The 14,763-nt window shown below is 36.0% G+C and overlaps 1 protein-coding gene across 1 annotated transcript in view; it reads right to left on the bottom strand.

Annotated features, from left to right (window-relative positions):
- Positions 1-14,763, bottom strand: part of LOC150077534 (low-density lipoprotein receptor-related protein 2-like) — a 496,886-nt gene that overhangs the window by 194,700 nt on the left and 287,423 nt on the right. The window contains exons 20-21 of the mRNA XM_090385933.1: positions 5,447-5,683; positions 2,979-3,101 (exon numbers count right to left, since the gene is read on the bottom strand). Coding sequence (XP_090242059.1) covers positions 2,979-3,101; positions 5,447-5,683 — 360 coding nt within the window. The remainder of the gene's footprint in view (positions 1-2,978; positions 3,102-5,446; positions 5,684-14,763) is intronic.

Here is a 14,763-nt window from a genome sequence, read left to right on the forward strand (position 1 = left end):
CATCCAATAAACCCACAAAAGTTTTTACTAGTGTGCAAGTGACCAACACACAAGTTCCAGTCAATATCTGGAAAGTTAAAATCCCTCATTATAAGACATTGATTTACTAGCCCACTATTTCTCTGCACAATTGCTCATCATATTCATTAGGCCTATAACACACACCTACTCATTTTCCCTTTCTCAGTGCTTATGTCACACCAAACACTCAAAATTGCATTGTCCACCAATGTTAATTGGATACACTTCCTTAGATTTTAAGTGTTTCTTAACTAACAAGCATAATCCCTCCTCCATTCCTATCCTGTCTGTACACATTGTACTCCCCAGATTCCAATTCTGCACTGCTTATATCTGTGTGAGACCACATCTCTGATATCCCAACAATATCTGCCTTTGATGTCTTGACCAGCACTTCAGACTTATCAAATTTATTAACTATACTCCTAGCATTTGTGTACATGTAAATATACATGCATCTGTTTCTACACTTAGTTACCATAACACAGCCCATGTATTTACTTGTTTCACTGACCCCCAGCAGGCCTGGAAATTTCCAGCACCTTGCTTTCCAGTCTGCTGCTCATTCTAATAGAAGCAGCGCAAGAATCGCTTTTGTCTCTGTCTGTGGCCACTGTTAATCTTTTAGTCTGTATAACTCCCCCCAGCTAGCAGTTTTCAGACCCACCTAACACTGCTTCGATATGAGGCCTTGTCAGGAAATCCAAGTGTCAATGATAATGGGAGGAGTACACTTTTTTCATAAAAAAAAGAGGAGATTGGGTTTCAGAAGGATTAAAGCTAATTTTAAACTTTCTTTCCCTCTTTAAGAATTACCTGAAGATCAGAATTTATGGAATTGGAGTATTCAAGAAGTTGAATACTATTTGTGCAGGGCAAGGTCTCTTCAAATTGAAAGGTGGATGTATTGTGTTATCTGAAATATCTATGGGTAGGATTTCCTGTGGAAAGTCATTAATATGAGGATAGTGGGAGAGAAAAAAAAAAAAACTGAACCTAGGGAAATTACTAGCATTGGGTGAAATTTATAAGACAGATCGCCATCTCATCAACCAACCACAGTGAGTGGTCAGAAAGAAAATTGGTTACCCAATTGAAAAAAACAGAAAGCAAAGAAGATGAAGTACCATTAAGAAGAATGGCCTGACATAGCCAAGTGGTCAAGAGTGAGTGTAGTAGCATGTGCTCTTTGAGTGGACCAGGGTTCAAGCCTGTGACTACAAAATATGATTAATGATTGTATTGATAATTAATTGTAAACTCTGCTGACCTGGTGGTCATGCTGGAGTATAAACAAGAATATTTTTATGCCAAAAAAGATCAAAAGCCTTGGAAATGACAACAACTGCTTGAGTTTCACTGAACTTTTTCATTAAATTTGTCCAAAGACAAGTAACATAAGCAGTATATCACTAATGAATCAACACTGTCAGAATCCATATTGGTAATCATCAATTGGATGGAGTGTTTAGATAGTTTGGTGGTTGATAGATTTATTCATTAATTTGAAAATAGTTGAGGTAATTGCAATGGGATGATAATTGGATGAGAGAGATTTTACATTTTTTTTTAGGAACCGCCTGAATACCAGCAAATTTCCAAACAAAAGGAAAAACACCAGTGGAATAAGAAAGTAAAAAGGGAAACAAGTAGAGAAATTTTATCATAGCTTGGAACTTTTTTAGCATTAAGATTATTTGGAATTCTTCTAATATCTTTGTCAGAAAACCACAGTCACTGGTCAGTGTGCAATAGATATGGCAGGAAACAAAATTGTCAATGCAAGTGTTAGAAGAAAAGTAGGATGCTTATAAAGCCATCAGCATGTCACAGAGATGAAAGTATAGATGGATAAAATTGTGTCCAGTAGCTTTAGCCACAGTTTTTTTGAGAAAAAGTGAAGAGATGCCTGTTGTCCAAATGGTAGGAAAGCCTTCTTTACAGAAAGCTCCATTTGGACAATAAATAAGTTGTATTCTTAGCATGTCCAGTAAAAAAATTAAGTCTGGCTTGATTAATAATCACTTTACAATTGTTGTGAGCCTTAGTGTAGGCAGAAAATGAAGCAGAAAGTTTAGATAATTGAATTGGATTATATGCATTTCTAATTGCAATATGCTACATTAGCACCTTGAACAGCCTTAGCACACTTATTGGAAAAAGAAAGTGTTTGGATAAAGGATGAGATTTCAGGGTAATGCAGAATAAATAATTTCATAATGCAACAATTTCAATGACATGATCTAAGCAATGTTGGAACTTGAAGGTTCCAAAGTAATATGAAATGTGATCATTGTGCAGATCATTCCATTTCACATTCTTGTGAAGGTCAAAAGAATATTAGGCTAAGATAAGCTTCATTGGAGAAGACACATGAAGTTTTGATATGAGGCACCTAGATGGCCACTAACAGTAACTATATGCAAGGATGAGGATTCTTTTTGGAACTAGATTCTCATCCCTATATATAAATACCCATTTCTCTCCCTCCTTCCTTCCCTCTTCATCCAGGACTTTAATTTGATGACAATTCCTTCTTGAAATAGTCAAGGAGGGATTGCCACCTACTGGTGAGCTCACTATCTGCAAAATAGGTATAGTTTTCTAGGCCACAACTACCTAGAGCACTATACATGCATTCCAAAACCTGTCTATTAGAACGTGAAAGTAGAAACAAGACATCAGCACACTTACCCCATTTTTTGGTGGGTATACTAATCACTTGATCCTGGGAAAGCCATTTCAAAAATATCTTGTCAAAGCAGCGGCACTGGAGCTGGATTCCAACTTTCCAAATCTTGGGAAACTAGTTATGTTTGCATAACAAACATTCCAGATCCATATGCTTCATTGCACTTTTATTTGATATATCATGTAGTTTGCACAAAAATATTTGATATTATGTAGTTTGTATAATCAAAAAATACATAGAATCATGTTACCTAAAGGATACTTACCACAGTTTTCTTCATCTGATCCATCCGTACAGTCATCTTTATGGTTACAAATCATTACTTCTTCAATACATAATGTATTATTGCAAAGAAATTCACCTGGCTGACACTGATGATTCATTTCTCCTTTAAAAAAATGGAAAGACAGTTTTATTATATTAAAAGGATCCTAGTAATGCTAATAAATTTTGCAATAAGGTTTAAAACAATATTACACAAATCCAGCCAACCAAAATTAAAGTTATAGCTTACAATTATAAAAGATTTAAGAGTTATGTAATTATAGTTTGTATATAATCAAAAAATATATACAGCCATGTTACATAAAGGATACTTACCACAGTTTTCTTCATCTGATCCATCCGTACAGTCATCTTTACGGTTAAAAATCATTACTTCTTCAATACAATGTATTATTATAAATTATTGCATTTGGTAAATAGTGGCAGCGCCACTTACCAAAAGATCTCTCCTAAATGACATGAATAATATCTCTCTATCTCTGTATTAGCTTCTATATTTTTAAGTTTATGATACTCTAGGAGGCATCTGAATTAGTTGGTGTAGCCTTGCAACCACTATTGTGCCAGCTGTGACTGGGAGTGGTATATATGTAGGAAGTGCTTCTGAGAGGCCAAGCTGTGTTAAGAAGTTGGGTATATTTTGCTGCATATACCATATTTATTTCATTAATTCATAATGTCCCCCAATAATTTTATGTGAAACGAGTAGTCAAACTTATCTGTAAAAAGAACCCTCCAAAACGGTTCTTTTCATTTTCCAAATTCATTTCACAAATATGTGAACTCATTTTTAATCAATGACATACATTTCCATCTGCAAAGTGGCAAGCCACGTTTACTTTTTTCCTGACAAAATTTTCAGTTACTGATTGCCTCAGCCACCACTCATCTCATTTGTCCTAATGACTCCATACATTTAAACCCATCAGCAGTACCTGACACACATACTCACAATTCCTTTATTTCTGAAAGGTTTTTTTTTCCCATTATACAATGATTGAAATTTCACTAATGTATTATTAAAATAATTTATTTTTTTATTGAAAAATTTGAATTTTGATTAGAATCAGGTATTTAGAAATTAGAATCATCAGCAATTAGAATCAGATATACTGCTGGCATCTTTCATCACCAACATTTCTTCATATGTGAATGTAGATGGAAAATATGTATTCAGCTTCTCAGCAACTTGAACAGGATCAATTGTTGTACCATTCATATCTAGCAGACAAATGTGGTTCATCCGTTTTCTTCTAGTGTTAACATAAAAGAATTCTTTGCTACTTTTCTTTGCATTCTAAGCCAGAGACTTCTTGTAATCTGCCTAAGCATGTCCACTTCCCTTAGTAAGTTGATTGCTGACTACTTGATTTTTACTGTAGATTTCTGCATCCCTCTGATAATTTGTTCATTTTTATTCTCGGCCACTAGTCTCATTAGTTCATCTGACACAAAAAGACTACTAAAGAGCTTAGTAGCTTTTATGATTTATTACCTCAGTGCTTCCCACTTGGCCCTACTGAGAAGAATTTAAGAGTTATTCTGACTATTACAATCACCTTTGCAGAAGCAAAATCCCTTCCTTTTACCCTTTGAATAAATCCTACATAAATATATTATGATCACTGCCACCTAGTGGTTCCTTTACCTGAAGGTTCTTAATGCATAAAGAATCAATGCTGATAATGGGATCAAGAGTATACTGCTCTCGCTTGTTGCTTCTCTAACATGTTGTTATAAATAAGTCATAAATCCAGAAATGGTCTGCTGCTGCTGAATGCATGACTAACTCAGAAATCACAATAAATATCTGGAAAGTTAAAATACCCCATGGTAAGACATTTGATCTACTGCCAGCTCTATCTGAATATTTGTCATTAAGCTCAGTCATTTTGATCAGAATATATTCTTATTCTCACTTTGTTTTCTCAGTGCTTACATAGCAAAACAGCCCAACCAAACTTTACTGGCAACCCATGTTAATTGAGTCTTGAACAGTCTAAGCTTAAATCAAACATCTGGAATAAGGCAAACAACTCAGCCTGCATTGAACATTATCAGCAGGGTAAATTATGTATAGAAGATTCACAAATATATATTGTATCTTAATTTATTATGGAATTTAGGGAAGAATAACAACAAAGTCTTAATGCTTCTATTAGGCTGATGTTCATTGGATGCACTGGAGTGAATTTGAGTTTCACACTTGCTCTGGTCTATTTCACTCCATTTAATTTATTCAAACATCAAATGGTACTGTGACATTCAGCAGCAACAAATCTGAAAAGCAGACTGACTGCTACAATACAATTTACAGAAATTACAAATACATGTTAAGACATCCAATAACAAGAATATATGATAGTAGATATTGATTCACTTTCATACCAACAAGTATTATTTGAGGATAGGAGTAAGGCAGTCCATTTCATATAATTTTATACTCACCACAATCTTCCTCATCTGATCCATCATCACAATCTACTTCACCATCACAATGCCATGACTTAGGGAGACACTGCCCACTTTTGCACTTTAACTGTGTATCAGAACAACTAATTTTATCACACTTTTCTTCATCAATTCCATTAGTACAATCCTTTTCACCATCACACCGCCACTGTTTTGGAACACACTGACCTTGTCCACAAGGAAATTGTTCAGGATCGCAGCTATCATTATTGGCTGAAATTTATTGAAAATATTTCAAATAATGGACAAAAAGTTAAATCAAGAAACTAAATGCATATATTCTTTGTTTTAGAAGTTTTAATTAAACTGAAAAACAAATTACAAAAGTTAGATTTTTTTATTAGGAAAGAAAGAATAAATTAAAAAATATAGCATGAAAAAGATGCTCAGATGGAAGAATATAGGGCTGGCCAGTTTAACAGAGCAGGAAAAGATGGCGTAGGAAAATCAGAGTACTGAAGTCTATAACAGCTAGAAGTTAATCTGTAATGGTACCACAAGAAAGGGTAGGCTGACGACAGCTGGGTATGAGAAGTCATTGTCTAAGATTAAAGAATGGGGACAAATTGTTTTTATTATATATGAATACAAAGAAAAAGAATTTAAAATTAACTAAATGCACAAGGCATAATGTTAAGAGTAAGTTTAATATCTGTATAATATCCATGTAGATACACCACAGATAACTCTCAAGATATTACGATTGTAATGTGGGAGGCATCATTTGCTCTGTATCTCATATTATGCTCTTCCTTCACGAGTTGCCATGGTATTACCCACCCACCGATGATAGGCCAATAGCTTTGAAACCGTGCCATCTAGGTGGTGGTACTCACTGAGATAAGTAACAATAGTCTTCTCTATTAGTGAAGCGTTACTTATTTGAGGTAGTGCAATACCATGGAAACTCGTTGTGAAGGAAGAGCATTATGAGATACAGAGCAAATGATGCCTCCCACATTACAATCGTAATATCTTGAGTTATCTATGGTGTATCTACACAGATATTATATTAAACTCTTAATGTATTATCAATGTGCATTTAGTTAATTTTAAATATCATATAAACCTTTTGGCATCTCTCATATTGTGTGATTATCTTCACAACTGGGTTGTCATGGCTGCAATACCAGGGTACCTACCTGCCCACCGAAGAAGGGCCAAATAGCCCTGAAATGGCACCAAGGGGAGCCTGATGATGTCCAGAGTTTCCAAGAATAGGTAACAAGTCTTCTCCACTGGGGAAGTGTTGCCTATTTGAGGAGTTTGAGTGGTGTGAGTTGAAAGAGTTACTGTCCCTTTCATTCTTCTACACAGTTGATTTTCCTCTTCCACTCCTAGTATTACTTTCCCTCAACCTTTTTGCTTTTCTAAGTCTAATAAGGACAAGTGGACAGTCGTGTTATTATCCCACACATATACAAAATAGCCTTGAAATGGTGCCAGGGTACCTGCTCACTCACCGACCATAGGCCAACAGCTTTGAAATGGTGCCATCAGGGGGAGCCTGATATTCATGGAGTTTCTGAGAATATGTAACAACAATCTTCTCTAATGGGAAAGCATTGCCTATTTGAGGAATTTGAGCTTTTGAGTACTGCAAGTTGGAGTAACTGTCCTTTTCTTCCTTCTACAGAATTTCCTTCCTCTACCTCTCCTACTATCACCTTCCTACATCGTTTTTGCTTTTTTAAGTCTAATAGGGGTAGACTGAGGATAACAGAGACCTTTATCCCATACCATATTTCGAACAGTGCCATCTGGGTGGTGGTACTCACTGAGAATAAGTAACAATAGTCTTCTTTATTAGTGAAGCATTACTTATTTGAGGTAGTGCAATACCATGGCAACTCTGTGAAGGAAGAGCACAATGAGAGAGAAAATGACTCCCCCCCCCAAAAAAAAAACTACAGTCGTAGTATCTTAAGAGTTATCGATGGTGTATCTACACCGATATTATATAGAAAAAGAATGAATGATTGAAAGTAATGATTGTGGGGAAAGTCTTAGCTATCCCTGCTGATGAATTGAACAGGTACTTTACAGTCAAATGACCATTCAGAGTGGAGAGACTAAGCAAAAACAAGTAAAAAAAAAAGCAATACTGAAATTACAGAAAACTTTTTTTTTTTTTTTAATAAACAAACTTGATACTAAAAGCAAGTAAGGCTCCTGTACCTTACTCATGTAGTCTCTGACTACAGTGGTAGAGAAAACTGTAGAGACAAATAATCAAAAGTGCAATACAGGGTCATATACATAAAAATGGAATTCTGAAGGATATATGTGACAGTTTTGTTAGGAGAAATTATTTTTAACTAATCTAGTTGGCTATTTTGACAGACTCATGAGCTGAATGTAGGAAATAATTTTTCTCAGTCATTTGGATTTTAGCCAAGCATGCAACTCAATCCTACATGGCAGATTACTGTATAAGCTGAAACACATTAGGATCATGAGTAAGATTCTTAAATTTATTGCACTTACAGGAAAGGAGGCAAGTGATGTGATTAACACTTACTTTCAGATTGGGTTAACATTAGAAGATGGATTTCCCAAGAATCACTTAGTTTCTGATTTTCCTAAATGACATCAATGAAGGGACAGTATTATTATTAATAGTGGCAAAAATGATGCAAGGAAAGAACAGTACTGGTAGTTTGTTCCAACAATAAATTCTCTGGCTGAAAGCAATTTTCACACATTATCCTGCAACCATCCTTTTTCAGTTTAAGTTTACGTCCTCTTATGTGTGTAGTCTGAGCAAGAGGAAGGATGCCAACAGCACTGAGTTGGTGCAATCCACTGAAACATCTCAATCAGATAATGTCAGAGGTGCCCAGTCTCCAGACACTGAAATCTACAGACCTGAAGCCTTTTTTTTGGTAAGACCACCACTCCCTTTTGTTTCCTTTGCTAACCTTGTTGACTTTCTCTGCACCCATTCCAGCAGATCTACATCATTCCTAAAATGAGGTCCAGAATTGCATGCAACACTCAAGGTGCAGCCTAACCACTGCCTTATACACTTATCACATATTAGGAATAATCACTTCCTTGTCCCCAATAGCAAAATACCCGTATATCATTGACAAAATCCCATGAGCTGTCCTAGCAGCCTATCTGCACTGCACAGAAAACTTCAAATCAACCTGAACAATTACATATAGATCCCTTACATTCTCCACCACTTTGAGTGTGGCATCACAATCAATATACATTGACTTGTGTTTATCAATTTTAAATTCCATTTCTCAGCCTACATGCCTAATTCTTCTAGATTAGTTGCATTATGAGACTAGCACTGAACCCTGGGGGACACAATAACACTAGTCCAAGAAGAGCAGTGACCATTTATAACCACCCATTCTCTTCTACCACTTCACTGATACTTATCCATAGCAATAACTCACCAATGCCAATTTGTACAACAGTCTTTCATGTGGAACAGTGTCAAAAGCTTTACTGAAATCTAAGTATATGATGTCAAAGTTTTTTACATCCAGTTCCTTTATTACTGCAATATTCATGCTATGATGCGATATAACACAATCCTGTCTAGATAGTTCTACATTAAATCTCTAACAGGAACTCCATTATTTTACCTGGAATAAAGATCAAGCTTACAGGTCTATAATTTCTCACTTTGCCCTTTGATTCCCCTTTGTGAATAGGGGAGGAGGGGGGGAGTGAGAGATACAATTCACACATCCCCAATTTATGGAATTTCTTAAGTGCCTCATTTATTTTTAGCTTCAACAATTTCTCTTCCATTCTTCTCAGTTATCACAAAATTATCACAAAATTATTTAACTCTGTTATAACTTGGTTTATTTCTGGTATTCACATCCCTAAAAATCACATGGATAAATTTAGATACAAAATATTGTCAGCAATATGAACAGGATCATAAATAGTTATGCAATTCTTATCAAGTGGGCCAATGTGATTCATTCTTCTGCTTCTAGTGGTAACACAGGCAAAGAATTCTTTGCTACTTTCCTCTGCATTCTTAGCCAAAGCCTTGGGTTGCCTAACCCTCTTAGCAACTTGATTACTGACCAGTCAACTTGCTCTAGGTGGCTGTCTCCTCAAAATTTATAATCATTCCAAATATTTTTTTTCTTCTCTGCCACTAGTTTCAATCATTTGATAGGACTGAGCAGCATTCCTTCATGAGGATTTGGATAGGCTTAATGCAGTCAAATGCAAGGTATTACATTTATGCAAGGTATTTTAGCTGTGGCATATGATACAAGAAAGCAAGTTTATACAGCATCAGCCAAAAAAAAAAACCACCCTTCCCATGTTACTCCAAATGAAACTTAGTGGGGTTGAATTAAAAACAGAGTAAGAAAGATTTTAGAGTTATGACATGAGGAGACATGAATTTGTGTCTACACTGAAATGCAGTGTTCACACAAATTGTATCTACCCATATCATAATTCCTTGTAAACCAAGTTTTTTTAGGTATACTTACTTACTCTCTCTCTCTCTTACTCTCTCTCTCTCTTACTCTCTCTCTCTCTCTCTCTCTCTCGTTGGAGACCACACCTTAAAAAAGACTCAATCTTCTTGAAAGAATGCAAATATGGACATCTGCAAAATGGCAGCAGATGAGAAAAGTTAGATGTGTGCACTACAGACTTGGTAATTAGGCAACTTAGGTGTCTAATTAAAATGTATGAATAATAAAATGAATGATAATGAAATTCACTGTTATAAATGAAAGTTTTCTTTTAGTTAGAAAGTGTGAATTAATTTGAATAAGTTATTTCTATGGGTAGTTGATTCATATCTTCAGGAGATTTAAAGGTCAGCAAGGGAGGTAGCTACGTGTGGAGGGAAAAGTTATTTGATTTATTTTTATTTTGTTTATTTCTTATTTTAATTTTTTTTTATTGGCTAGTGCAGAAAATCCTGGAATTCCTTGTACCATAGGTAAATACTATGAGCTTATAAGAAGTTAACAAAATTTCGTAATGAGCATTTTCAATGGGATCTCTAAATTAAAAAAAATTAGAGGACAGGTAGTTATGAATACTGTTTATGGATTTTCCCCCCTCTCCTTTTCTCTGACAAATAATTGCTATAAATCTGATAAGCACTATATAAGTGAAGTACGCTATAAGCTGATTTTTACAACTTTAGTAGCTTATAGCACTAATAGATTCCTCATTTGATATTGTTTTCAAATCATTAAATAAAAAGAAATATTTAAAAATTAGCATTTTATACCCTTTCAGTTATAGTGAAAGGGTAGAAATTCTTGGAGGATATGGATGGGTGAAGTGTGTAGTTCTTTAATTTATTTTTTGGCTGATGCTATACAGCTGACTTTCTTACATCATTTGCCACTACTTTTACTACTAACACCACTGTAACTTAATGCCCTTCAGAAATTCACATCTTTGAAACTTTAAGGGCATTAAAAGAGCTTAAAATGCCAATTTTCAAATTAGCATTTTTAGCCTGTTTCTATTATGTACTGTCATAGGTATTATATTGTTACTATGATTATGATGGGTTGAATTGTGTGATTAAAAAAAAAAAAGATATTTTATCAGATCTGACACCAACTCACCATAATACACATGAATGATAAATATATGTGGAGAGTGGGGAAGGAACGTTGTTTCTTATTTTTCTTTGCCTTTTATTTTTATAGTTTATGCTATTTAATCAATTCTTTACTGAACTCTACTATGCTCCCCTTTTTATCCCCTCCCACACCTGACTATGACACCTGACTTGTTAACTTCCAGTTCTAGATTCGCGGGGGTTTCAGTAATGTTATACTGCTCACCCGGACTCTAGGCTCTGTGTTCAAAATGACTGACAACTCATATGCATTGTATACAATTTGTTTATTAACATATATGCAAATATAGATTATTTAGCAAATCATTACACATTATTTACTTGACATTAATACACGGCATGGACTACAATTCTAGACATTAGGTTCTTCTATAGATCATCTTCTTGCCGTTGGGCTAGTAACACTCTTGCGTTTATACAAAGGGTACTAGGAAAGTTTTGCAATACAGCTTTGTTTATTTAATTTTTTCAAAGTAATTTCCTCTACATTCAATACACCTCTTCATCCTCCGAAACCAATCTTTAAACCAGTTCTGCCAAGTTTCACTAGGGAGTAAAGCACACTCGTTGTCCCAAGCCCGTAGAAGGTCCTCATCACTGGAAAACCCGCCTCCCTTTTAGCTTCATTTTCACATGCGGGAACAGTGCAAAGTCACAGGGAGCAAGGTCTGGACTGTAGGGAGGGTGCTCGAGAAGTTTCAGTCCTGTCGTGGTCAAATATTCGGTGCAGGCTTTGGCACGGTGAGCTGCAGCATTATCGTGATGGAGGTACCAGGTGTCCATTCTTGACTTTGGCTGCAGGTTCTTCATAGATCCAATGACTTTAGGCAGGCATTGTTCAGTATACCACTTAGCTGTGACTGTCTTCTGCGTGTCCAAAACGACACGTTCCACAATTCCACTCGATTTGAAAAATACAGCTATCATTTTCTTCTTTACAGATCGGGATTTTCTGACAATTACGGGTGTGTCATCATCATCAAAGACCCAAACTTTGTTTTGAGCCTTGGTCGGCAGATCGTAATAGTACAGCCAAGTCTCGTCACCTGTCACGACGTTGTTCACATACCAAGATTGTCCCTTATCAAACTTTTTTAACATATCCCGGCACCAAGTCACACGTCGTGTCATCTGCTCTTCAGTCAGTTGATGCGGCACCCAGAGAGAACAAAGTTTCTTCACGTGCAAATGATCTTGCAGAATCGAACGAATTGCTGGTGCATTTAGGCCCAAAGTATCCTCTATCTGTTGGTAGGTCACTCGCCTGTTTTTGTCAAGAATTTCCTCACAGCAGTAACGTTTTCCTCCGTAACTGACGTTCGTGGCCTTCCCGGCCTCTCAGAATCCTCCAGAGTGAAATTTCCCCTTTGGAATTCTCTATACCACCTGAATATCGTTGTACGATGTGGACAATCATCATCTAGTGCAAGAGTCATTTCTTCTAAGCACTGGTCTATGGTTAAACCACACACGAAATTATACCGCAAAACTGTCCTTATCTCATTTCGTGACCACGATGCCATCGCAAGCACTTTACACTCTCACTACTAATGAATAACTGAGCCCATCGACTTGGCGCGGCGGCTACTATGCACGTATGAACATGTTTCAACATGCAGCAACAAGCAGCTTCCTGTGATTCATTGTTGCGTCATATTGCAAAACTTTCCTAGTACCCTTTGTATATATATATATATATATTTTTTTTTTTTTTTTTTTCAATTAAAGTTCATTAAAACAATCATCTATTTCTACTGTTATTACACATTTTTCTTTTAATCATTCGCTAATACAATTCTCTTCTTCTTAAGCCAACTGCTTGAATGATAAGTTTCTCTGGGCAAATCTCACCTTAACAGTAATAAAGCTACCATTTAAATTTTTAATGGTTTTGTTCACCTTAGGATTTTCAAGGATAATAAATAGATAAATAAATCTTGGCTATCTGCGGCTAGCAGTGCCACTCCCCTATTACTGGGACGTTACTCATGTTAACATACAACTCTACCTACACTATAAGTTAACCTGTCCAAAATTATTACTTTCCCTCTGTTAGTTAATCGGTAAATATAGCATAACTATAAACAATCTTTCGTTAGACTAGTTCAAGATTATTTCCTTACTCAACTACAGAACATGCACTGAGTTTACTGAAAGTGCTCTCACAATCTCAGTTAATTTCCTAATCTTTCCTACAGTCCTTTGCAAATATATATAGGTACATAAGCTGTTTGAACACTTACTTCTGGGATTTGAATCCTCCCACTAATAAAATGTTTGGCCTGTGACTTTCCGCTCTGCATTGGGATCCACCCTCAGTCTGAGATTGCTCTCCTTCAGCTTCAGAACTGCTAACATCTGCCAGGGATACTATCCACTTCGCCAATCATTCCTGGTATCATATCTTTCTTGGTTGTGCCAGATCATTCAGCAGGAGTTGCTTCCCTTTACTTTATTTCTCTCTGTAGGCTGCAGGGCTGTCCGGTGTTCTTCTGTGAGCATTTTCTCTCTCTATCCTCCTAAATATATCTCTTGGTGGACGCTCTCTGACTTTATGTTCCATCTCGAGAAAGTTCCCTTTACTGTAACCTATCTATACTTTACTTAAACTATCAGAGTTTAGCCAACTCACCATAATTGGCCCTACTGGTGAATCACTTCTGGGGACTGTTTCCCGAGCCTACATCTCCGAAAAAAAACTTTTATCACTCCTCTGAAAAAAAACTTTTGTCACCGCTCTTTTCGCACGCTTTCCCTTTTTATTTCTCAATTTTGTAATGCCCTCTTTTCCTCAACCAATCATTTCTATCTTCCCATCATCATCTCCATTCTCATTTGCCTATTTCATGTGACGTGCAATAGGAAAAAGGTAGAGCTCCTTCCAGTGTAGAGAAGACTTCCTGTTTCCAGAAATTTCTTGAACTTTCTTTGTACATCCGGAAGTTCAGAATCTTTCCAGAACCATCTAGAATACATCTGTGCCCATTTACGTGATTCGTCTCTCCTTATTATAAAATGACCACGCCCCGCTCTGTGTGCAGTAACCAAAAACTGCTTACACCTGGTACCCCTACTGTAGTCTCTCGAGCAATCCATCCCTAGCCATTCCATCAATTTACCCCCCCCCACTCCGTCTCGCTATCTTCGCTTGCACTTTCAGGGAGTGGGCGCTGATTCTATATCTCTTTCTAATGTTTATTTTCATGGTATATTTGCTCTTACATTAACTATAGCCTCCACTTAATTTAATTCCATTAACTTGAGACTCACTATCTTAAATATTTGTGACTTTAAGTGTTCTCTTGTAAGGTTTACAATATCACTATCTAACATTTACTTTAATTATATTGATATTTAATTTAACTTGTAAGACTTGTGTCTTACACATAAATAGTACCCTTAAATCTATTTAGAAATTGTCCCTACAAACCAAGGTGGGTTCCCAAACAAATGTAAATTTTAATCTAACATGAGGATACTGTTTCCTATTTGAGTTAATAATAAAGACAAGAAGCAATATCAAGTTAACAAACTATAATATGTCTTAATTTAATATGGCTGAAATATTTCTTAAGGATCTTGATACCTAATGACCCAATTCTGCTTTTGCTTGTCAATCAGTAGATGAGGCATGAATTTGTATCTGCTCAAACCTTGTATTAAAATACTTTGGCATGATTCAAATAAAATT

Source organism: Mastigoproctus giganteus, chromosome 12 (genome assembly GCF_048544385.1).
Source record: "Mastigoproctus giganteus isolate SK-2022 chromosome 12, ASM4854438v1, whole genome shotgun sequence".
Lineage (NCBI taxonomy): Eukaryota > Metazoa > Arthropoda > Arachnida > Uropygi > Thelyphonidae > Mastigoproctus > Mastigoproctus giganteus.